A 26,572-nucleotide genomic window follows, 5' to 3' on the forward strand; every position below is an offset into this window, starting at 1 on the left:
TTACTGTGTATTGTTTTAATAGATTCTTTTTTCATTAAGTTACATGGTTTAAAAGGACAATGTATACATTGTGATACAAGAATAAAATATATAATGTAAGAAACTTGGAAAACAAAATGTGAAAACCTAAAAACACCTAAGATGTTGAAATGAAAACGTTCATAAAAATGTTTTTCAACGGAGTAAAGAAAAAAAAAGATTCAGCTCAGATTTCGATGATGAAGCACCTGAAGGGTGAGTATGGCACCTTGATTGACAGTCACAGGAGAAACAGTTCATCAATACATCAATCAGACCGCAAAGTGATGAGCCAACTCGACTGCGATTAATCACATCAGACCAGAGAGGTGATGCAATCAAGAATAGATGGGCTGTCGTTTAAGGGAGAACAGCAAGTAAAAATGCCGTCAATCTTCCTATTTGTATCAAAGAGTGATTTGACCTGACAACACATCACTCAGTGTAACATTTCTCTTTGAAAACATTAAGAAAAGATTAGAATGAAGTGCCACGTGAAAAATTTATGTTGGTAGGAGATGCTGATCGTAAGACATTTTCTGTGCATACAATTTCTGAATAGTACAAAAGCTTCTAAGATGAATATGCTATTGGTTGAAACTAAAGAAAGTCTGTGGGTGGGGAGGGGGCGAGGGGGGCAGTGGACGTGTGGACTGGCTGGCCCAAACAAAAAAAATGTGCTTTGAAAAACCAGCAACCCAAAGACAATGGCTATATTAATGTGAAAACTGCATTATTCTAAGTTGCTCTCTCGTCTTATATTTCTCTTTTTTACATATCGGCATCTGCGAGAGCCTTACAATTACAAAATTATGTTACATTCACATAAATATAGCACCCATGCATGCTGAACAAAAAGCCAGCGGATAAGTCATTTTTATGGTCACGTAAATATAGCCACTGAAATTTAAGTTTGCAAACACTTACGAACTTAAAAAGGCCTCCAATCTGTTGAGATGGACATTCTTGAGCTGAGAGGCAAGACTCATGTTGTGCCCTGCACATAAACCCAATGCTGCACATAAACTCAATGTATTGCTCATGCTATGAAATGTATTCTTTTGTGTGTGTTTATACAAAAATAAGTCTGTCTTTGTGTTCCCATATTTCTATTTTACATTCTTTTGCGACATGCACCACCAGCCAGCAGCCGAGCATCATTCTTGCGCCATACAGGAGCGAAACTATAGAGGAATACAGATCCGTTGTAGGGCTCTAAAGTGCATCGTGTGCCATTGGTTTCTCGTTGAGTCGTTCATAGGAAGCATCTAACGCGGCAGAGGCTTGTCTCTCAGCTCAGTCTACTGTCATGAGATTTCATTAAATGGAAAGACGGACTGATGGGTGGATAAATGGATGGATGGAAGCAAGAGATGGAAGGTCAGAAGGGTGAGACACATTACTTCCTCCAATATTTGGACATAGAGAGAGGCACTCTTAGGGTGATGGCCATCTTTTCAAGTGCCTCTGTGAGTTAACGCCAGATAGATGACAGACATATTTTGATTGTCAACATGAGACATTTGTAGCTTTTCTTCTCATCCCTTCAGATTCTATTGCTCATATTCAGACTTTATGTTCCCTTTGCATCTCTAGATGTGAGTGTATATGCATTGTTGTTGCTTTAACAGGATTTACCTAGAAACTAACGGAAGGGAAACCAAGGAAATATACAGCATGTAAAATGATTTCAGATTCTCCTCTTGCTGCATTTCAATGACGTAGAGTACCGCAAAAATGTCAACAAATGTATGTTGCCTGACATCTGTGATTGGCTGGCAACTCACAGAGGCACTTATTGCTACAGCTGAGCCAAACTAACAAATGATGTGGCGGTCGAACGACACACCACGCCTACGCATACATCTCTTTCTTGTCTGCTTTTCTTAAACCCGACATGATTGTGACATATATAAGGAACAATGATTGAACAATATCCTGTAAAACATCAAAGAAAAAGAGCACATTTTAAAATGTGGATATTATGTGGCAATACAAAGTCTCCAGACAGGCAGACAGTTTGAACACAACACAGCCAGCAGTCTGAGTCTCTAACTTGCAGTGAAAACATTTTTTTACGCTGCATAACATCGGCGTGACTTAACTAACATACTTCTACCAATACTGCTGTCTGTGTTTTCTTTTAATCCCCTCAAGTGCAAGAAAAGATTACTTGAGCCACATCACTTTGAATGTGTATTATACGTGAGATTGGACTCCAGCTTTTGTTATGTGAGAGCACACGAGTTCCAAAGCAGAAGTCCTCATGGTTATACGTTTAGTGTAGTAGGTTCAAAGCCCAGTACTCATTTTCTCTTCTGTTAAATCTGTGCACTGGGGCTTCCGTTTAGGGTGCTGTTATAATCTCTGAATAGGAGAATAGCCTGAGCAATAACAAGGCAGAGTCTGATTTGGATGAAAATTAAAAGAGGTCGAAAGGCAAGTCCTGTTACAGCCAATGTTGCTTTCTGTCGCTGTTTACCGCTCACGTCAGTGATACATTTGTGCAACCAGTGATCTTGAAATGACGTGCGCCTCTGCATGTCTTTGTGTGTATCCAGTTTCTCACAGTGTTCAATGTCAGTGATGGTGATGTGAAGTGGTGCGAGGAAACACAGTTAGCTAGTGACTGTGTTTGTGATTGTGTGCACGTTCAGGACAGTGAAAAACCCAGAGAGGCGCCGCACAGCAACAGTATGGAGTTCCCACAAGAGGCAAATGACCTCTGCCACTCCCGTCTAGTCTCTTTTCTTCTTGTCATCTGCGTAGTTCATCTCAGTCAGTTTGTGGAAGTTATCCTCCTCTCCGTGCTATGCCTCATTCTAAACATAGGCTTCAATCTTGCTGCCGTTTTCCATCTTGACGTAAATCTTCGGGTCGTCATTACGCTCGTCTCTGAGACGCTGCAGGTGTCGGCTGTGACACATCAGGTAGAAGGGGAGACAAAATCCCAGCATGCTCAGCACCAAGAGGCCCACATTCACCTGAAGACACATGAAGTTGAGACTGTCACGCGCGCCCCGGATTATACCGTGGTGAGGAGGAAAGCAAACTACCCTCTGTATTGCTAATCATATATTTGTCCATGGGCTTGCTTGCTTGCTTACCCATAAGGGGTCACCCTCCAATGGTCCCACCATGGCCATGAATAGCGGCTGCTGGAGCAAGGCGAACAGAGCACTGATCAGAGACTGCATGCCTGTCAGGCTGCCAAATTGAGAGGAAGGGTACCTGCAGGGAAAGAACAGCATAATAGTTTGTCTTTGAAGTAGTGCTAATGTTCGACCCAGACCCAAATACACATGTGCATTTCCTTCATGGGTGCATTCTACCACAGTGACCCCAAACACCTCTACTTTGAGAGCTGTTATATATTAAATTAACAGTGACACAGTCCATGTTATAATACAGCACCTGCTTTTTATTACTCTACTTACTTTCTATACTGGGTAGCAACACAGGAAAAGAGAAGAAAAGTTTTTCTCATCTCCCACTTGCTTGTTTTCCACCAATAATGCATCATTTGATAAGATGCGCTCAAGAATCGCATTTTATGGTTTTGTACTTTCAGCTTTGTGTCAAGGTCAACTTAAAACAGATTACTCTTGTTTTGGTTCTAAATGTGCAGATAGGTTTCTAAAAAAATATTTAATTGGTTCCTGAATTTTTACTGACACTGATGGCCTGATGTTCATGTTAAATTAATGAAAGTAGAAGAATGTCAGTGGCCGTGACAGCCTTCAGTTCTTCTGTATGCTACCTACAAATTTTTCCTTGTGAGAAAATTTTTGGCTCCTATGCTGTACAGCATCTCAATCATCTCAGTTCAACAGGCATCAAAACATTTATCATGTGTTTCACTTTTTCCTTGACTTTTGTGGCTTGTCTGCAACACTTATTTCAAAACAATGAAACAGCCTCAATACGAAGTATTAAAAGAACTTAAAATATCAATATACAATACTCCAGACATTATGTGAAGTAGGCAGACTGGTGCTAAAAGGAATAAGATTGCCGAATCCAAAACGTGGACATGCATGTGTATTACAGGAGTGAATATGTCACACACTTACACAGCAGCGTAGAGGCCTCCAACTGCAGAATGGATGAAGCCTCTGACAATTGTGTGTAGGATGAAAGACAAAATCTGAAAACAAAAGAAAATAATCATTTTCTATTCACGAGCATGTCACTTGTTGCAGTAGCTTCCATAAAGCTTAACAAATGGGGTTCAATGTGTGTTTGATCCACTAGATGTCACTAAATACCCATCTAACACTCTCCATCTACATTGTGACATTCTCCAAAGGCGTTTGATGTGGTTGAAGTTCTTTCACACTAAAAGCTCTTCCTGGTGTGCCCTTATGAACACTGGAACGAAAAAAAAATCCCCAAATATTGCCCATTATCTTGGTAAGATGGAGAAGGAAGGGGGATCAGGGTGGTATCGTCTAACCTTTGATTTATTAATTGCGTCCGAACATTTTGTTCTTTTTGTGTCCACAGAGCAGCGAGGCCATCATTAAACTGGTCCCATTCTATTTACCACTGTGTCTGTGTGAGTACCTGAAGTGGGAGGTTGGGCACGATGCAAGTGACTCCAAAGCCCACCAGGAGTAAGTTGGTAAAGATGAAGGCTCGAGTGGAGTTGACTATCTTCTGAATATTTTTGTCCGGCCGACGAGGCTGGCCAGGGTCCCTGGTAGTAAACAATTACGCAAGTATGATTTTTTTGGGGTTATTTTTGTCACTTTGTGTTATCCAGAATATGGCTCATTCTGGCTTTACTATGACTTCAAGAGGTACCCGCTTGATACTGTATGTGTCTCAGTGATGTCTCACCTCACAGCACTCTTATCATTTTCATCCTCACAGTCTTTCAGCCTCCAGTCCATGATGTAGCCAATCACCGGGGAGGTCGCCAGGCACAATAGCTGTAGCACGCCGAAGATGGATGTGTATGTGCTTACTGAGAGACAAACAGCAGAGACGGTAAAGTTATGAATGACTTTTATGTTGTTAAAGCATCATGAAGTGTAGATTTGTAGGTTAAAAAAAAACGAGCATTTTTAGGTTATGATGTGATGTTCAGATGTACTTTCACAACATTAAGACAGCTGAGGAAGGGGAATGAAAAGCACTGGTGTTAGATTTTTGAAATGGTTGGCTGGAAGTCGCTTACCCACTTGCATCCTTTCCACTGCGACAGCAACAGGAAGGCAGCATGACAGGAAAAGAGGAAAGAGCAAAAGATGGACAGAAGTGCAAACAAGGAGGGGGTGTTAAACAGAAGCGACACTTTAGCTGGGTGAAAGAGAAGATTGTTAGGTGTTACAGTGTCAGCATAAACCACGTGAAGTGGTTCCAATGCAAGAAACTAAAGCGCTTGCATGGCAAAAGGAAGAACATCTCCAAGCTCTGTGACGGCCACACACATACCGGTGCTGAGATCCCCCTCTGTCAGCGACTCCAGGATGGTGTTCATGGCGCCCATGTAGAAGATGAGGCGCAGTTGGGTGACGCACATGGTGATGAGGCTCAGAAGGAAGATGGGGCTCAACACAGACTTCATGAACGTCTGATCTGCACAGGACATGACAGGACACAGCGGGATCACATCTGTCAACTTTAATATCAGCTCAAGTCTGATTCAAGTTCCAAGCAGTTCGAGTGGAGCTTTAGGCACCATTTCCGAAATAAGATAAAAGAACATTTGAAATCGGTGTCATGCCTTCGAATGTGTTTTAAACACGCACCATTTAAACAGAGTACAACAAGAAAAATAGCAATAATAATGACTCGCTACAGGAGAGGCAGAATATAAGAGAGATCGCTCAGAAGGAAGCTCTACACAAGTGCAAACTACAATGATAATCAGGAGAAATGCAATCCAAGATGTATCCCACCCACCACCCTCCTTTGATATACGAAGGACAATCAAGTATGACACTATTGTATATACACACCATAAACTTTGGTCAGCAAAGTTCCAATAATCTCAAATATAAATGACTTTTAAATTACATAAAATATCCATCCATTTTCTTTGCCGCTTATCCTCACGAGGGTCGCGGGGAGTGCTGGAGCCTATCCCAGCTGTCAACAGGCAGGAGGCGGGGTACACCCTGAACTGGTTGCCAGCCAATCACAGGGCACATGGAGACAAACAGCTGCACTCACAATCACATGTAGGGGCAATTTAGAGTGTCCAATTAATGTTGGATGTTTTTGGGATGTGGGAGGAAAGCCACACAGGCACGGGGAGAACATGCAAACTCCACACAGACGGGTCAGGGATTGAACCCGAGACCTCAGAACTATGAGGACAACGCTTTACCAGCTGAACCACTGTGCCGCCACATAAAATATATGAGGGAAAAAAATGCTGATTGAGGCAGCTGAGTTGATGGGCTATAATTACACATGACCAGAATGTACAGTATCTCAAACAAAATCATAAACATATGGTAAGTAATTTTGCTGATAAACTGATTGATATTAAAATTGTCTGTATTTCCCATTTTTGCATAATACTATTGTCTCTGTGTCGATATAAATGCTACTTTTTTCCTCTTGACAACTCCTAAAAGTCTTACACCCGCTGAGGGCGTTTGCTAAAAATAAGTTCAAAATCAATTCCACGGTCCATTCGGTACTAAAGGGACGAAGAGGGAAAATACCAAATCCAACCGGCCCACCTACACACCCCACTGGGAGTCCCTGACCTTCAAAAAAGTGGGAAAGCCAAAGGGCCTGGGAGTGACCTGGATTGGCTGCTGTAGCCAGGAGAGCACGGCGGCACCCAAAGTTAGCTTTGTGTTGATGTAGGCTAGAGGTACAAGGGGATTTCAGAGGAACGTTACGTACCAGTGTATCGAATTATTTTACACAGATCAAGGTCGGGCCTCATAGCTTCATAATCTGAGGTGAGTGTGATTTTTCACTTACTTCATATCATTAAATGCTTCCCCAATATGGAATGTTGTTTATGCATCAATAATTTGATAACCACAATGCATCATAATGAACTTCCTCCATTTGTTTATGACCCTGTATTCAGGTTACAGTATAGAGTACAGTAAATAAAGTTACTTGGTATGTCTGAACTCAAGTACAGTATATCCTCCTCCGCCCATTTCACATATTCACCTATTTTCAAAACCTTACCACAGCCATTCACAAAAAAAAAAAAATATTTGCACATTTTGAGTGCTTTCTTTGGATATGCCCTAAAATTCCCCCAAGATTGTACAATGCTTTAGCTAATAGGAAAGTAGTGATCGGTATCAGAAAACTATTGAAGTGATAAATGTGTGATTGTGGTATATGGATCATGTGGCATGGTGTGATTGTGAGTCCGACTGTTGTCTGTATCCATGTGCCCTGCGATTGGCAGGCAACCAGTTCAGGGTGTACCCTGCCTCTTGCCCGATGACAGCTGGGATTGGCTCAAGCACGGCCCTAATGAGGATAAGCGGCTCAGAAAATGGATGGATAGATGGTGTAACGTAACTAACTGGCCTTTATTCTGTACACACAAAATCATCTCTGCGGTTGTGTCAGAAATGGCAGATGGATGACTAGAAATCCAATGTATTAATCAGATTTTGAATATGTCAAAGGATCTTGTATGCATTTGTATTAACATAAAAAAGATTTCACGCCTCCTCCCAGTGTGAATCTCTAAAAGTGTTTTGTGGTGATGCATTTACACAAAGCTGGCCTACATGGTTCATTCACAGTTCAGAATGTGTTGTGTGTGCACATAAGCTTCGACATGGATTTGAAAATGCTGACAAAGGGCACATCACGATTACCTGGATTGTTTCTGTGCTGATTGAAATGTCACAGCACAAGGTTATTATTGCTTATTATGTCAAACTGTAAGACCCTCTTGTCAACCTAAAGGCACGAAGTACACGGCTGGGGATTTCATCATTGTGTGCGATGACTCCTCAGGGTTTTTTTTTTTATAAAAAGAAATAATTGAGACAACTTTAACGTTTTTTATTTCCTTAAATGGATCCATTTTCTGTTTTACTTGTTCTATTCAGGTCATTGGTAAACTGAAGCCCAAGCAAGTTGACAAAGCGCGAGAGAAGTGATGACACCCTGGACTGGTCAGCAGCCAATTAGAGGGCACGTGCAGACAAACGGGCATCCACACTCTCCAATTTAAGCGTAATTGAAATTCATGTCTGACAAATCCCACAAGTGTAGACTTACCCTCTTGTGGCGGCTTGCACATGACCTGCAGGTCAACAGTGGACAGGCACATCTTGCTGGCATCCTGTGACGTGAGGTCTTTGGACGGCAGGTGTTGCGGCTTTGCCGAGCTGCTGACGCTCAGGCGGCGCCCCACAGTGGTCACCTGCCGGTAAAACTGTTTCCCTGTGATTTTGTGGTCAAATCCCAGCCAGCTGAACTTGATCTTCACTCTGTGGGAAGGAGTTGTGTAAACACGAAAACGTCAAAGACGACAAACAACCATAATATTTACTGTAAATGCATCAGGGAGATTTGATTACAAAATTAGTAACAACAGATTCAGTTGAATAGAAGCAAAGACATTTGGGAGTTTTAAAATTAGACCTTAGCTGCAGTAACATGGTATCACATGGATATGTTCTGCGATTTGAATCTGATCGGACACTAGACGGCACCATCATTTAGTTTGTGTTTTACAGCGGCGAAAATCTGCCTTTGCGTGTGCCAGCGAGGGAGTCAAGTGTGGCACGTTTCTTACGTGAAGTCCATGTCCTCTGGGCCAGGGAAGGGTTCTAGAGGCCAGTTGATAAAGCAGTTTAGGAAGACCAGACACGCGCAACCGGCCCAAACCAGCAAGATGGAGATGAAAGAAGCACCTAGGTCATAGATCACCTAAGGCCGGGGAGACAATGGAAAATTAATAATAATGATATCAATCATCCCAATCTAATGAGATACAAAGCAAGAGATATGATGTAATGGTTTTTTTGTTGTTGTTGTTTGAATTTTCACTGTTTGAGAGCCCTTAATGGAACACATTTTGTTTTAACACTACACTGCATAATACTGTCTGCTTAAATGAATACTTTTCTGACCGTGTTGATGAAAAAGTAACATTAGGTTATTAGATGTAAGGTTGTGGATACACCACTTGTCATGGATCAAAGTCAGTCATATGTTCGGTGACAGCCATAGCTACCTTTATCCCAGGAAAAGTAACAGCAGAGGAGGCATAGGATCCGATCATCAGGGCGATGAAGGTAGACCTGAGGTCACCGAACATGTTGGGAAGCTGATAGTTAAAAAAGTAGCACAGCAGAAAACGTCATTAATAAGCATGTAAAGGAAGGGGAAATGTAGAGTACAGCTGAAAAGCGCATGTGGTGAACTTTTTAAAATTTCATTATATAGATTGAATAGCAGTAGAGGCTACAGCAGCCCCAACGCAGTAAATAGTCGGGAAGTGATCAAATAAAAACATTGGACAATTGGATTCAATCCCCTTGGATCAAAGTGAACTGCTGCCGTGAGGACATCATTTCAGATTCTTTTCAGATTTCCTTTTGAAGCTGAGCTCACTGACTTGAGTGAGACGGACCTGTTGCAATATATGTGTCATTTCCAATGAAAACTACACACAAAAACCACATCAGCAAACATGTCCTCCTGCTTAACATCATTTATCAGTGGAGGGAACATCCCTGTTAATAATGCACCATGTTGTACTATAACATTTCTTGCCTTGTTTTTTTTTCCAGCATTTGAAACACACCAGAGAGAATTTTTGGTCTTGCATAATGGCCCTCTCCACACGCTGTTCTCTTTCAAAGCCTGATTCCATGTAAACGGCTTTCTTGAAGATGTCAATAACACATTCCAGCTGTAGCATAGAAGATGGTGGGATGGGCGGGTACAAGTTTGGCCTTAGTTGAGTAACACTTATGGATCATAAATAGCAAGACTGTTGTCAAAAATAACCCTGAACTAATTCTTTCATTACCATTGAGCCTTTATTTGCATCACACGAGATACAACAGACAATACAGATGACTTCCAAAATATTGATGTCCCTAAATATCTTTAAAGCTGTTATGAGCAATGAGGGGACAACGTACTTACACTAGGATAAGATACACCACCTTTGGCCCACTTGGTGGAGAAGACACAGAAACAAGCTGCTCAGCATGTGTGCAGCTCAGCCTACTTTGAGGTGGTCAAAATAATTAATCAAGGCCAACACATCAAAAGAAAAGTACTTCAGATATAACCAATGAGGCGCTAAAACTTCCCCATCGTCCTGTTGGTCACAATTCTATCCTGTCCACTGCGTGGTTCTTATTGGGATTGCACGACTCTGAGCCACACTGGTCAGATGAGGGGGAGAAACTTATTGTGTAGTTTGCTGGCTTAGGTCATCAATACAGTTGTTGCTATATCAACGTCATTTGGGGACATATTGTTCACTGGCACTGACAGTTGTTGAATTCAAATATCTATGTTAAAAACGGAGGCTTGGCAGTGAATGAGTTAACAAAGTGTATTCTCTGTAATTAAACGCCACAACGTCATAAAATTAGGAATTCCATCAAATTTTATGGAAAAATATGCCACTGAAAATACAAGAGACCTCTGTGTAATTCAGTTATTTGAGAATCGAGGGATTAACCTGAGTGTTTTTTTTTTTGTTTTTTTTTGGGGTGGGGGGTTGTGACACCTTTTCCATAGTGCTATGCATTACACATGACAAAGAATTCTTTTTACAAGTGTGTAACAGTTAAGGTTGGTAAAAATGATGCTTTAAAATGTCTAAAACATTTTATGATCCTGGTCCAGGTATTCCAAATCATTTCTGTTCCACCAGCCTCCTTGAACAAATTGTTTAAATATATCTATCTCTCTCTCTCTCTCTCTCTCTCTCTATCTATCTATCTATCTATCTATCTATCTATCTATCTATCTATCTATCTATCTATCTATCTATCTATCTATCTATCTATCTATCTATCTATCTATATATATATATATATATTGATATAGATATATATATAATCCGCCACATATACGACTATACATAAACTATGCTTAGCTCTACATTTCATTCCAACCAAGATTATCCATAACAAACGATTGGAAAAATAAAACAAAAAGGCAAGAAAAAAATATTTTGTCTGAAATCTGTATTTTTTCCATCATTGTTAACCTGTGTATCTTGCCCGACTAACAACTGTTTTATTCTGTCAAAACGAGTGTAGGGGTAAAGGTCAACTCAACAACATAACTACTGGTCCAATACTTTTGCACTTATACGGTCCTGTAGATGAGCAGAATCCATCCCATTTACACTCAGTTGGCACAAAGAACACAAAATTTGAAGCAAAAGCAGCAAAGAAGTAAGACTTCAGAATCCAGATTTAAGTACAGCTATAAAGCAACTTAGTTCATTTCATTTCCAGGAAGTCGTGTTACCACTGGCAGTCATTACTCGGAAAGAAGTATCAGTACGTGGGTGAAGGCAACAAAATCACATTGGTGGCGCCATGGATGAGCGACAAAGAAAAAAAAAAAAGTATTGGTGTTGCAGCAAGTCCAAACCTGATGCCACTCCTTGAGTACGTTTGCCACCTCATCTCTTTTACAGGGTGTAAAAGAAATGACGTGGTGGATGTTTTGTTGCAGAATTTCTGGGTGTGAGTCATGGTCAGGTGGTGTGACCACCCGTTTTCCAAAATCACTTCACCAACTGGGTGAATGTCCAACTCACAAAGGAAGAAGTTGAAATGTGAACCAAGAGTGCAGTATGAGATGCAAAAATCGTTACATAATTCAGGATTATTAGTGTAACAGTGTAATTTAAAATATATTCTCTTACAGTACTGTAAAAAGTGATAAACGTGTATTAAAAAATATAATAAAAACTCATGATCTGGTTGCAAATAAAGTGTCTCAGACCACAGTTAGTTATGAAAAGTAAATGGCAAGCAAGAAAGAACCAAGTAAACTGAGTGAAAAGTTGCTGAGATTGTATAGCTCAATTGTGAACGACTATGTGTTCTGGCTATTCTCCAATCAACAGAATCTAGTGGTTGTTTTTCATTGCTTTTAGTGTACTTGAGGTTGTGCAACAGTTGCCAAAAAAAAGCAGCAAGCTTCACATTGACAAAAGGAAGGAGCACACGCTATCCAAGCAGCTCAACACTAAAACATCAAATCAAGCATCTCTGCTGTCTTGTGAGCACATTTCACTTGATTACCCCCAGGAATCTCATTTGTAGGGCAAATAAATACCAGAATTTGCACCTCAACATGCATATGGAGACAGGTGAGCACTGATAAGCAGCCGTCTCTAAATAGCTTTTTTGTTGGCTTTGTGGTCACGGTGTAGCCAAGCAGACAGTGGAAGTGGACACATTGATGGACCCACTGTTTGGACAGCCATGTAAAGTCTATTTTAGTTCCTCAAAAGTCACATGCAGATAGGGTCACGCTTCGATGGCTGGGTTTGGTTAGTGTCAGGTGCAGATGGGCATCGGCTCTCATAAAAAAGCTGACCGCACTACACAAGTATTTGGAAAAACCTCTCCCAACACCGATGGTACTTTATTTTTATGATCTTTGGCTGTCCAGAGTGTCAAATAAAAATGGGACAATTTTACCAAAAAGTCTAAAAGTTAGGGAAAATAACAAACAACTGCAAAATGAGGAGTAATGGAATCATGCATTTTATGAAAAATCAAACATAAATTCAGCTAATGTGATTATATAGGGGGGCTCATTAAATAAGGAGTAGGAAAAAGGTGGGGAGAAAACTTTTTCTGAAACATTAATCCATCCGTTTTCCAAGCCACTCCCACTCACAATTTTATTTGCCCAGTCATATTTTTTTCAAAAACTCAGATTGATTTGTGCCCAGTCTGAGGGACACCGATTCAATCAGGCACGATCTCCCCGAAATGGATAAGGGGGCCAAACCACCTCCACAAAATAGTCCAAATCACTGCAGCGATGAATTCAACAAAACTCATTTAACAAACATTCTGACTGGGTTCACACAAACAAACTCTTCCTCTTGGGCAACTGCCAATCTTTTTAATTTATCTTTGAATCTTTAACAAGAGGATGCTTGGACACAAGGACTTCCCAACTACTGAACCTCCAATGCGCAACCAATATAAGAAAGTTTAAAAGGAATACGGTCTTCATTTGTTTCTCGTGTGGCTGTTGAAATTTGCAGAAGTGGGATTAGGTTCTTGTGGGGGTTTCAAAAATCGCAGCACACCGTGAGCTACTTTTATTTTATGGGTGTGCATGGCTCGGTATCTGTGAATTTTAGTGTCACAATTAGTAAGAGAATGTAACGTTGCAAAGTTTCAGTCTCTGAGCAGCGAGTGGTGACATCCACAACATTATGACCACTTAACAATATGTTGAGTGGTTGTGGAACTCATTCCATTGTGCAAGATTTGAATGCTTATCCGGTCAAAATTTGGGATGTCTGAAGACATCGGGATACGTTTTGCAACTCTGGATTAGAATGTGTGCTGAGCTTTGCAAAAGAAAATGCAGCGTGTGTATGAAAAAGAGGACCATGACAAGACCAAACAAGCAGTGCTTATTATTGCAGTGGGGAGGGCGAAACAGGAAGCAAGGAGCGAGGCCTTTTGAGGGAAACGAAAGAAGGAAGAATGTTTGCTGCAGCAAGTGGAAATTCTGCCGCTTGCCAGTGCGCCATCGAGAACCAGATCGGACCGGTCCAATCCTGACGCACTGCATCCGTCTCCATTCCATCTATCATAAAGTGCAGCTAACTGAGCTGAAAGATCAGCAAACAACAGCTGACACACAGCAGACTGGCTTTCGCCCCAACATCACGTTTTGCTCCGACCAGGATTCTAACATCTTAACACTGACGTGATTTAGGCCGATCCCAGAAGCACGTGAGGTTTTTTTTTCACCCTTAGAAGGATGTGGACATCCCTGAGTGTGACTCCAAACCACTCTGCAGCCACTCCAGCTTGCCAAATTGCATAGGCCCACTACCAATGTGGCGCAAAGTAGCACACATCCACCAAGTCACATCCACATGGCGGCTGTATCAGTGACTGCTGCTCTGTCTGGCCAGATCCAATCTCAGATTACCAGTCCCCAGTCCAGCAGACACTCTCTTTATCTTTTCTGCACTTTTCCTTTCATGGCAGGTGGTCAGGAAACAAAAACGTTTCTGTGCTAATCCCCTGTCGACCCGCAATTAAACAGTGGCAGAAACGCAAGGGAAAATGTGATTTGAATATTTAGATACAAGCAGAGAAATGCCTCAGCGTGGAGATACCAAAGCCAGGAAGCAAGATGTGGTCCAACACGTGGCTTGAAAGAGAATGTGGAGGAGTTTCATTGAGCGAGCACAGATACTACACGTGCACAAGAATCTCTCAGGTGTGTTAAGGGGCAGACAAGAAGTCCTTGTTGTCCAGAGCCAAGACACAAAGTGACAAAAACTCAGATAAAGAGGAGAAACAACCAATGAAAATATCGACATTAAGCGATAAAGGTGAATTCTGTACACATTTTGGGGGCTCCATAACCATGAAGGTTTGAAGGGCACTCCCTGAAATTCAACAACAAAGAAAAACTGATACGACGTGGGGGTTCTTTATCCTCCTTGTTTTTTTTTTTTGGGGGGGGGCAGCTAATATTCTCGACATTTGTTTGAGAATGGACATGGCAAATATGAAGCAATAAAAACACGAGCCGCAGGGGGGGGGGGGGTATAACTCACACTCCTGAAAGCTTGAGGTGTTTGCGAAACACACATACGATACATGTTTGTATATCTAACTCTTACATCCACATCAGGCTGTTTTGACGGTTGAGAGCAGGTCCGGCCTTGCACAAAGGCCAGATGAAACTGGAGACCAAAAAAAACAACCTCAAACTTAATAGTGGGACAAGTGAAGGGGGAGGGGGGAATAGTACAACAACCTGATTAGTTGACGGCGAAGAGTGGGTGGGGAGACACACGAGTGTCTACATACACTTTGACTTCCTTTGTTGTGGCTTCCTGTTTATCTGCTCAGCGACAATGTGGGATCTTATTGAGCAGCCAGCAATAACACGGCTGCCAGACGCTGGCTAATGCAATGGATAAGATCTGTATGAGATCCCGTGTGCGTGCACACAGACTTGCAGAGTTCCCAACACACATCGCTGTGATGATGTACAGGACAGTATACGCTTTTTGGTGGATGAATAAACCATGAGCCGCGGTCTTTTTTTGGCCACCAGACGGAGCAGCCAAGTTGCAGTGAATAATATATGACTTATTTGTACTCTGCTGCGCTCTCAAGTGGCGTCTCCTGTGATGCAGCACTTTTATCTCGTGGATCAGTTCCGCCCCTCAACCGTGCTGATTTTTCTGATCAACTCCTATCCCTTCATTTTCTGCGGCATACCCATGACCACTCAGAGTGAACCTGAAAACGATGGTCCTGCGTGACTTTTAGCGGGACTTAGTATCTTTAAAAGTGACACAACTACACGCATTTCATGACTGGGACGAATGAAAAGCAGCCAAAAACAAAGCCTCCACTGTGGCTTCATTACAGGCGGCATCAGCAAGTAAACTAAGAAGGCCATAAGTTGTATGTTCGTGGTTCACATAGTTTCTATATTGTTGCAATGTTAATATTTTGGGTATCCGATACCACTTTTTGTCAGACCAGTACCAGTAGTATTCACTCCTGAGTACTCACCAATACCACTACTGCTTTTGATACACAAAATGAAAACAATGACAGATAATTGAACTAAGACCTTTCTTTCTTTTTTATTGAAATGATGATTTTCCAATGTGTCAAACTGCTGCAGGGTAGCGCCAAATACTGTCATGGACGACTTACTTGATGCCAGATTTTTTTCACTTGAAGTATTTGTGACTGGGCGGCACGGTGCCTCAGCTGGTAAAGCGTTGGCCTCACAGTTTTGAGGTCGCGGGTTCAATCCCAGACCCGTCTGTGTGGAGTTTGCATGTTCTCGCCGTGCCTGTGTGGGTTTCCTCTGGCCACTCCGGTTTCCTCCCACATTCCAAAAACATGCAACGTTAAATGGACACTCTAAATTGCCCCTACGTGTGATTGTGAGTGTAGCTGTTTGTCTCGATGTGCCCTGGGATTGGCCGGCAACCAGTTCAGGGTGTACCCCGCCTCCTGCCACTTGACAGCTGGGATAGGCTTCAGCACTCCCGTGACCCTCCTGAGGATAAGCGGCAAAGAAAATGGAAGGATGGATATCGGTGACTCGTAAGTATCAGCAGCTGATATCTGATATCTTGAAGAAAAAAAAGTCAATATCGCCCAAATACCAATACTTGATATTATCCATCCATTTTCTTAACCGCTTATCCTCACAAGGGTCGCCAGGAGTGCTGGAGCCTATCCCAGCTGTCAACGGGCAGGAGGCGCACTTACAATCATACCAAGGTGCAATTTAGAGTGTCCAATTAATGTTATATGTTTTTTGGGATGTAGGAGGAAACCGGAGTGCCCAGAGAAAACCCACGCAGGCACAGGGTGAACATGCAAACTCCACACAGGCGGGTCCGGGATTGAACCCGGGACCTCAGAACTGTGAGGCCAACGCTTTCCAGCTGAGACACCGTGCCGCCCTGTCTGATATTAGTACTTAGTTAATGTTTTTTAAATCACAATGCAAATTTTGGTATGCGTGAGTAAATGTTTCAGAACATGTAGGGATTTTTTCATTTACACTTTACAAAATGCTCATTATTTTTACAGCACCAGTAAAAAATGTCTAACCCTATGCAACCATGGAATCATTGCCAAAACTTTTTTCCACCACTGCATCCATCCATTTTCAACACCACTTGTCGGGGTGCTGGAGCCTATCCCATCTGACTTCCAACAAAAGATACACCATAGACCACACCCTGAACTGGTCGCCAGTCAGTCCCAGGACACATGAAGACCCAAACGACCATTCGCATCATCACTGAGTGGGAAATGAACCCACACTGCTAACACAAAAGTCTGGCGATTTTACCGCTACGCTATTAGTCCATGATGATTTAAACATAATAATAAATTGCAAAAATGAAACGAGAAGATCCAATCCAGAATCGTGCCTCTGCGTATGTTAACTGCCAGAGTGATGAGCAACATCACACACAAACAAAATTTTGTGGCCTGACCTGAGATATGAATTACAGGCAAAACGTTTGATCATTTCACAACACTTTGTCCTTTAATATTTGTTTAATTTTACAACTGAGATCTCAAATACAAAAACATGCTTGAGATTCAAGCCATAAATGTATGCAGGATATTAATTAACAACATAATGAGTCAAGTTTCTGGCTACTGGTCTTATTTCTGCCCAATGTCCTTTCACATTAAATCTAGTTTCTTTCATGAAATTATTTTCCTTGCCATTAAGCGATGACTTCAAAATAATCAGAGTCAGCTTTCTCAGGTGTGAAAATATTCTCTTGGGCAGAGTTGCAATTTAAATGTATAATGTAGCGTAAAGAGAATCAAACTGAAACGAGCGCCATCTTTTTAGCCTTAGTTTCTTAGTTTAGTCATGCAAGGGCTGAAACTTCTTTTTATTTTTGTGAGTAATTATCTTATGCTATGTGTATTAAACAAACAAAAAATACTTTTCGATTAATCATTTGGTCCCTAGTTCAATTTAACATGTATGGAATCCTACCTTTCAGTGGAAACGTTCTTGTCAGAAAATACAGCCATGGTTTTTTGGGGGGGTCGCTTCTACTCAATGACCTAACTAATCCTTTTGGCATCTTAATATCAGTCCATATATCGGAAATCATAGTATTCCTCTTACCGTCAGAGAAGTGAAAGTCATGCACATGCCTCCGAATCCATTCATGGCCAACGCAAAGAAGATCAGGATGGACAGTCCTGACCAAAATGAGAAAGCAGGTAATGTCTCAGCTGTGAACATCATATGACGTTTGAGGTTTGGCAAAAGCACTCGTACGTACTGTTAGGATCGCTGGCTCCGTAGGCGATGAGGAGGCAGGAGAAAGCGAAACAGGCACTACAAACATAAAGGAATTGGGTGTGAACACACAGAAAAGATGCGCACGGGTGGGCAAGGTCACGTTGAGGCTGACCTGCCCAGAAGTCGCAGTTTCCGCGGGCCATATTTATCCATGACGATGCCCATTGGCAGGGTGATGGCCGAAAGCAGGAAGGAGCCTACAGTGAAGGCCAGGTTTAGCATCTCATCCTGGTCCTTGCAGATTTGCCAGCCGTTCATCTCCAGGTATTCCTCTGCGTCGGACGTGTTGGAGGAACTGAAGTTGGAGCTGTTGCTGTCTGGATGGAGAGAAAATGTCTAGAATTAAAGGGACATCTTGACATTTTGGTATATATTCACTGAAATACTGTTTATTACTCTATTGTTGAGCTGGTTATTACTAAACCAAATATGAAGTGACACTGCAAGAGGGAACAAGACTGTCTTTTTAAGAAGTGGTGATGACAAAGACAGTTTTCTTAGTGATTCCACATTTCGAAATTGTGATCTTATTTTTATCTTGACTATTTGAATGTGTTTGGAGGCATTCTCCCCTCCCTCACTTGAGAGTTGAACTGCTGATCAAAAATGCCAAATGATCCACCGGTCACATAAACAGACAGCAGGGCTAGCAGCTCGTCAGAGTCAACAAACTCCTGGAATGGTGAACCTCTGCACGAGATAGGGGAAATGCTCCCTTGTCAGCCTGCCCGGCAAGCGACACCCAACACGTGCGCTCTATTTTTGTTCATCTGCCCTACTGGACTGCATCAACAGACGGCTGCGCCAACAAGTGAGGTTTGACGCAGAAAAACAACCCATTCACCTCGTTCTGCTTGGGCTCAAACTGTCAGGAAAACAAAATTGGAGGACTCAGCAGTTTGCACATGTAACTTCAGGGGGAATAAACCACTTAGTCATCAAAGTGTTTTCTTCATCTTCATGCCGAGGGGATGTTGGGAAGGGTGGCCACGGTCCATCCAATATTAATGTGTTTCGTATTTTTCCCCTTTATTTTCCCGAAAATGTTGAAAAACAACTTGGGCAACTTTGCTTTTAGGCTACCAATGAGAAACTATCACACATGAAAGATTTTCACTTGTGAAGCTATTGCAACACAAGTGGGTTATTTGTATTTTATGATTTTTTTTTTTTTTTTTTTTTTTGCCCTTTGCGAAATTTCACATAGCATTTATGTTGTTTTGCTTTTCCAAGCCGATTGCAATCCACTTGGAATATCCTGGTGAATGTCTTTTACGTGATGATGTTCGCCACGCGCATTTATGGCACAAGTTGCTATACACTATTGTTGTTAAAGTTATTTTACACAGTAAAAATATACTAAATTTGTTTTCTTAATTTGAATTGTATTATTTGAATTAGGTTTGCGGGTGAACCGATGCCAGCCGATGTTGACAGGTGGGTACACTCTGGACTGGTCGCCAGTCAATCACAGAGCACATAGACAAGAGAAACTGTGAACATTCCCATTTATGGACAAATTACTGAGTTCATTTAACCTCACAAACAGTCCTTTGAAAATGTGAGCACTATTTTCAATGTGTGTACAATTTTTAACCAAGTTGCAGTTTTGACCATTGCATTTGCTGTTGGATTCGCTCAATCCAAAATGGTAATAAAGCTTAAATTGTAAATGTTCAGTCAAGTTTTGTCTTTCTCAGGAAAATATTATTTGCTGAGCACAATTATTGGGACGATACATGAAAAATTAATATTTTCTCATTTTCCCATCTCACTTTTGTATGTCGTCCCAAGCATCCACAATAGTATAATCGGACTAGAATAGCCACTCTTCTTTTCAGCAACTATCACAAGGCTCAATCAATGAAACCTGACAATTTCTTTATCTGTTGATAATCATTTCAATGTTGTTTAAGGCGGGGGAATTTTTCTGTCATCTTCTTAAGGCAATCGTAGGCCACACAGTTATGTAAATCGAATAAAAAGACAACAATCAGTACAAAATTACCCAAAACTGAACTCATTCTCAGCAGTTCCCTTCCTCAAGGCAGCTTTCTTACACAAACAACAAGAGCCTCTACCTTCAGTGCTCTACTCGGAAAAAACAACACCCCAGAAGTAAACCCAAAAATATATCGCTGTCCCATTAAAAGCTTTGTGTATCGTTCATAGCATCTTTGTCATGGGATGCCAAGAGGCTGAGCGTAAAAGACGTGTGCGGTGTGGCCCCCAATGTGTGTTCGGGAAGTGTCGAATACCAAATCAACGACACGACAACTGCAACATTTGCCTTTGATGGCAGCACAAGTGACTGCAGTGAGTCAATAAAGGTATAATCTTGTAAACACACACACATACTCCAGCAAACACACTTACTGGAGTGTGTGTGTGTGTGTGTGTGTGTGTGTGTGTGTGTGTGTGTGTGTGTGTGTGTTTGCTGACATCCTTTAAAGACTTTTCTAAACTATAAAAAGGAACGTGATTGAACGTGATTCCAGTGGAACGTCTATAGTCAAACAATTGATTCCTTGACACTGGTAGAAGTTTTAATCGTTAACACGTTTGCATTCCTAACTGCCAAACAAGGTCAAATGGTAATGTCAAATCATACAAAGTGATCATTATTGCCATCTTATTGTTGAGTTACCGACGCCGAGTAGGAAGGACAGAGACTTCTGGGTCAATGGGCTTTATCATAGTTCTCCTCTTTGCCATCATAGAAAAAAAAAATCCAAATAAATCGGTGCAGTTAATCCTATTTGAGTCTCTAAACTATGCTAAGTCTTGCAAAATTGACAGATTTTTGTGAGATTTTCAAGTACAATTCTTTCCCCAAACAAAGGTCCAAATTCCCAACTTACTTTTGCTCGTTCAGCTGTGGGGGCTCAGCTGTGCTAGTATTTATTGTGGCTTAATGATTACCATCAACTTGTATGTCAGTGAATTAAAATCATACAGCTGAAGCATACATACACTTTCAGAAGCTGAGTAAATAAAAAACAGTTGATTTTGTCCAAACACAGGCTTTGCCCCATGTGATAAGAGGCTGAGTATTTGGACACTGTTGTGCAAAGGTAGTCGAATTAAATGACAGTCAGACCTTGCGAACAATCAACAGTTTCAATGGCAACGTGACCGGCAAGTGACTTTCAGCTCCCTTTGTACTCGTATCTCAGGTTTTTTCAACGACTATACTGCAACGACTGATTATTTTGTAAACTGTAACCAATCTGTTCAGAGCATACAGATCAGGTCAAAGTGGAACAAAGGGACGAAATATCAATACCGGTTACTCTCCGTAAATTAAATCTAAACCTTTTAAAGAAACGAATGAGTCAATGAATCATGCGTGCTAAGGCTAACGGAAACCTTCTGGTATGATATTGAAACTATTGTATCACTGTGCAGTCTTTTAAATCCAGAGAATATGCACAAACGTGCCCATTTAAACACTAAGAATAAAGCATTGCTGCTTGAATGAATGAACTCAGTCAGCCCAACTACACTTATTAGCTGTCTGGCAAAACCAGAAATTCACAAATATCTGCAGATTATTAATTACTCCGTTAGCGTGTTGTTGGCTTGCTTTATCTGACCAGAAATACACAAATACGCGTCATTCCGCCCGAAGAACCATCCGAATATTCAATATTATCTACAGCCGCGCAGCAGAGCTTGCTAGTGGAGGACCGAGCTCATGACTCTGCCGCTCGGCGGGGTGAGCTCGTCAAACTCTGCGTCATTCTGCCCGAAGAACCATCCGAATATTCAACATTATCTACAGCCGAGCAGCGGAGCTTGCTAGCGGAGGACTGACCTCATGGCTCTGCCGAGCGGCGGAGCTGTGAGCTGAGCTCTGCCACTCTGCGGAATTATTTACGGTCACAGGTTCAAATCTGTATGGAAGTATTCCTCCGTCTTCACGATCAACCGATACTGCTATTTCTTCATCGGATGAGGATAAATCTGAGAAATTGGCATTGGGGATAAATGGTGTCCCAAGTAATCAAGCCTTTGTTGGGGCACGGTACACGTCATATCCGCGCACGTAGGTCATGTGGCTCGCGCAAATGGGAGCACCCCTGAAAATTCGTAGTTGTCGATAAAAATCTTCTCAAGACACTGTTAAATGGGAGAGGATTTAACATCACATTGTCAAAATAGAGTACATATTACATGACCTATTGGATACATTGTGACTGCAAACCACTGGATTTCCCCTTTAAGGAGCCCCCCCCCCACACACACACACACACATGCACACACAAACACGTGACCATGTACGCTTGAGGAAAGAATCTGCCAAAAGGCTAATCTGATCCAACTGTAGTTTTATTGTTGGAGTGCATGCAAAATCTTCTGAAATGTTGAGTGTGATCATCAAAGTTGTTTTTCCCAAAGAATCCCCCCCCCCTTTTTTTTGTGTGTGTTCGTTTCAACCAGTGCACTTCCTGAAAAAGCCCATTGTGTTGTGTGTGTGCTTCAATCTTGTGATTACGACACGCCTGCTCAGCAAAAACACAAGTTGGTCTCTAAAGACACTCAAGTGCGGTCACACATCCCAGTCATCAGCGCCGGAATCAAAAGGAGACAAAAAGAGGATTGGCCATATGATTGCGTACTAAAAAGATCTGTGAGCACTTACAGTAGATTAGCTTTTGAGTTACTCCTTTGCATGTCAAAGGTCTCTAATTATGATCAAATAGTCATGTATTTTTTTTTGTCACACAAGTATAAGGGAGATGTAAGTATCCTGCTGTGTGAGCTTCTTTCATCATTTTATGCTGCGCTTTCAGGTACAAGTTATGTCCGATTAGGACATTTTTTTTCATTGATTTTCATTATTACTCAAGTTACTCTGATAGTAATTGGAATTCCCCAATTGACTGCTGAGGCAGATAAATTCCAGATTGTTCTTAACTTTTGACGTGTCGACTTCCACCGTAGCCTTTGTCCGTGGTGGTAAAAGAATGCTGATATTTGATAGCTGACAAAATGGAACTCACCAGGCCCTTTGCACAGGTACGAATAGAAGCCCTCTGACTTGAGCATGATGAGCAGGGATCCCCAGCCCAGGAGCACAGCGGAGAAAAGCAGGCTCTCGACGACTGCCGTCACCGCCATCCACCAACGGCGGGCGAAGGCCGTGGCCAAAGTGGGCGCCATCCCAGCCGAGTGGGAGAGGATGCTTCACTTGTCTGGCAGGAGAGGGGGAAGGGAGGCTACAGATGCCTGAATGATTAAAAACAAGGGGAGGTAAAACTACAAGTTAAAAATGTTTTGGATTTGTCAACTTTTCACTTCAAAATATCCCAAATTATGCATGCAAAAATTGCCATACATAGCCCGAAAAAAAACATACTGTACGATGTATTAAAAAACTTGTGCCCTACATATGCAAATGTTTTTTCCTGTCGACCCAAATGTCTATCTATCTCCCCCACCCAGCCCCACTTGCCCATACACTTTGTATTTGTATACATCATTTTAAACTCGTTTGCGTTTGCTGTTAACATTGCTTTAACTCCTCACACCTCCTGATAAACAATTTCACATCATAAATTGTCAAACTAAAGCTTGTCCTGATTGTGTGCGTGCTTCAATTTTTAAAGTTGTGTTGTGCTAAATAATGTTGCTTTTTTTCCTGATAAGTTTGTTTGTGGCCTTACTTGTACGGTAACTGGTGTTATGATGTTGTTTTCCTAATCTTCTGCACAATATTGCCACAATTCTGACAGTTCTGCTGCCTGGCTTGTGAAGGTACTTGGTGGGAAGTTGTAAAATAAAACATGCATAGTCTGTTCTAAATGGCTTTTGGATTAACAGCGAAGGTGCTTTGACAAAATAGCAGAAACTCATCTTGGTGCCTTTGTTCCTTCACCAGCCTAATGATAAACAGCACCAGCACACAACAGCTGAGCGCCGTGTGGGCGAGTGCAACCCGTCCGCACGCAAAAGAAGCCCCGCCCTCGAGAGATCTGATTGGGACGTGCTGAAAACAGCCCTTCGGCGATTGGCTGTAGATGACATACGAAACGAAGCAGCTGCACGTGAGGATGCTGCAGGAAAAATATTTTACCTTTCCATCAAAATAGTTTTCCTTGCACACTATCAACAACAAAAGTAATCTAATCACCTCGACTTTAAATTAAATGAACCGCACAAGACAATTTTGTCGACTGTTTGATCTAGACAGTGAATACTTGGTGTCTAATCGATGGGATATGAATATAACACCAGCTCCATCCGGTTTGAACCAGCGCGGCGCGAGAATGTTGTTGGGGGTTAGGCATGATAATCATGACGTTACTTGTTTGCCATTTTTGGAACGTAAACAAGAACATTGTGTGGCTCTAAATAAGATAAGCACAGGACAGCTCACTTTGACGCTTGAATTGCCTCGTTCGTTGTATTAGTGACAGAAAATATTGGACTCACGTATTTTCTCATGTGTAATAAATAATGTGAAGTTAGTTGTAGATGTTCCTGCTGGTAGTGTTTTGTACCCCATCGTCATCACCACGAAGACAATAGAGACAAAATCAGAAGGCTAAAACTGGTCTGAACTGGACTCCATATCGGCCCCACCAAAACCGTTTGCCACGATCCCATCCAGGCCGAAAACGCCCGGACAAGCACAGCACACTTCCGCTTACAAAATAAATCTTTTCCCCTATTTATTTTGGAACTATAACCATGCCACGCGATGTTTATATGTTTGAACACACACTAGAATACCGCTAAAAAGCCATCAAATATAATACTGTATTCTATTTAAACCAGTTTCTAGTTTATTTATTTATTTTCAAAGGCGCATTACTAGCCGGAATCACACGATACGATTTTAAGTAACTTGATTTCCAGTTCATAACCAAGTAACGCTAAGCTGATCGGAACAAACAAAAGTAGGCAAATGTTGCAGAATGAGACAAACCGTACGTTGATGATACACTATTTCATAATGGCGTATAACATGTACACTATTTGACTGTCAGAATATAAAGACGACATATAGGACTCTACATCTCCCAGAGTAGCCTGAGGGAATTAAAATAGTGTATTGTAACCCTTATCTTCGCCACAGAGCAAACACAGTACTGCTGTATGTGCAGTGTGCGGCCACTGTCGTATCAGAATAAGACAACAGTGTCCGAAATGGGCCGACTGTGCTTGCGCCTCTCTTCCAATGAGTCACAGCATCCTCGGTCGCGGCGGCCCACCTGAGCGGCTTCAGGAGCAGGAGCGAGGAGACACCGCCGCTGTCTTCAGTCCAGCGCAGACGTCGCTCGACAAGGCCACTCCAGGTCCAAATTGTCACCAAAGACGTGCGTGCTCGTTCTTTTCGAGGCTTTCTCCATCCCGTTGTCATCGGCGACATTATATAGCGGCCGCAGCGGCGACGCGCAAAAGAAAAACGTCGCCTTCTCATTGGCGCAGGGCTGTGCTAGAGGCAGGCCGCAGCCAATCAGGTTGTGCCAGTGCCCCACGTGCTTGGTTTCTCAGCTGTAGTGGCGCTAGAAGACGACGGAGTAAACAACACATGATTGCTGATAAGAGAACACTGTAGTTTGTATGCTGCAGTTCATCAAGGGTATTCAAAGTGTAGTTGATTATCACGTGATTACCATACATCTTAGGGTGGGGAATCAGAGACGGGAAAATAGTTGTGTTGGCCATTTTTCACAATCTATATGGCAATATTTGTGGTTGTAATTTGGAAATTATGGTTCCCGCACAAATGTTAAAATCACAGATAGTGATCATTTCAGTTGTTTCCATTTGTTTATGATGAGCAAGTCCCTTTAGACGGGGATGGTGTAATAGCAATGGAATAAAGTTGCTCATATGGGATCCAAAGCAGTTTAAAACTTCTTTTCTTTTCGTTGATCGGACATCATTCCTACTTTCTATATTCACAAATTCCCTGGAGGTTGACAAACATTTTTGTGTATCACAGCATCGGATACACGAGCACCGGCGTGTACACGTGCGTTATAAATAGACTCACGTTTGACTCGAAATGTCACACTGAAGTTGAACTTCTTAGAAGGATGCAAATGTGGACGCGGCCTTTGCCAGTCTCACTTCTGATTAACACTTTCCGCTTGACTAAACCCTTAGGGCGACACCTAGGGGCTGTTTCCATTCATAATCGGATGCGCACAGTAGTTGTCTGCCTTCAAACAGCAGTTTACTTCGCGTTTTCATTTGTTTCGAATGTTTGTCTTTATCTCGTCAACATTTATTCATAATAGGCCAATTTCTAGTGTGACTGTAGCTTATTCTTAGTGGTAACAAAATATTTGGGTTTTGCAGATATTTATTTATTTGATGCCAGCCTTCCCCGTTAACATGGATATTTGACTTCTGAAGCTGTCACTGAAAGTGTGTGTTGTACATTTTGTCTTGTTAGTGTGAGCAAATATGCATGAAATAATTAGGGCAACAACCATCACTTCTTTGTTACATGTGAGCTGGAGCCGTTTGAAGCTGATTTTTTTTTTTTTTTTTTGGGGGGGGAGAGGCAGGG

The 26,572-nt window shown here is 41.9% G+C and overlaps 1 protein-coding gene and 2 long non-coding RNA genes across 4 annotated transcripts in view; 2 read left to right on the top strand and 1 right to left on the bottom strand.

The window, feature by feature from the left end:
- The window catches only part of LOC133505392 (uncharacterized), a 30,401-nt gene extending 22,168 nt beyond the window's left edge, over positions 1–8,233 (top strand). The window contains exons 2-4 of the long non-coding RNA XR_009796239.1: positions 4,525–4,739; positions 4,894–5,010; positions 8,073–8,233. This is a non-coding gene — a long non-coding RNA (uncharacterized LOC133505392). The remainder of the gene's footprint in view (positions 1–4,524; positions 4,740–4,893; positions 5,011–8,072) is intronic.
- LOC133505387 (large neutral amino acids transporter small subunit 4-like) lies at positions 1–25,717 on the bottom strand. 2 transcript variants are annotated; one of them, XM_061828573.1, is made up of 14 exons: positions 25,263–25,717; positions 23,049–23,274; positions 18,155–18,359; positions 18,023–18,078; positions 17,863–17,939; positions 9,206–9,298; positions 8,765–8,898; positions 8,245–8,456; positions 5,458–5,601; positions 4,861–4,987; positions 4,585–4,717; positions 4,092–4,165; positions 3,126–3,249; positions 1–3,002 (listed from the first exon to the last, which is right to left on the bottom strand). In XM_061828573.1, exons 2-14 carry the CDS (start codon positions 23,206–23,208, stop codon positions 2,841–2,843), a joined length of 1,701 nt encoding a protein of 566 aa, XP_061684557.1. In that variant the 5' UTR covers positions 23,209–23,274; positions 25,263–25,717; the 3' UTR covers positions 1–2,840. The 2 variants fall into 2 exon arrangements, with proteins under 2 accessions (XP_061684557.1, XP_061684558.1); XM_061828574.1 differs by lacking the exon at positions 25,263–25,717 and adding an exon at positions 24,481–25,150.
- LOC133505391 (uncharacterized) lies at positions 22,581–24,468 on the top strand. The gene is made up of 3 exons (XR_009796238.1): positions 22,581–22,786; positions 23,065–23,298; positions 23,927–24,468. It is a non-coding gene; the product is annotated as an uncharacterized LOC133505391 (long non-coding RNA).
- Positions 25,718–26,572: the final 855 nt, after the last annotated feature.

This window comes from Syngnathoides biaculeatus, chromosome 8, assembly GCF_019802595.1.
Source record: "Syngnathoides biaculeatus isolate LvHL_M chromosome 8, ASM1980259v1, whole genome shotgun sequence".
Taxonomy (NCBI): Eukaryota; Metazoa; Chordata; class Actinopteri; order Syngnathiformes; family Syngnathidae; genus Syngnathoides; species Syngnathoides biaculeatus.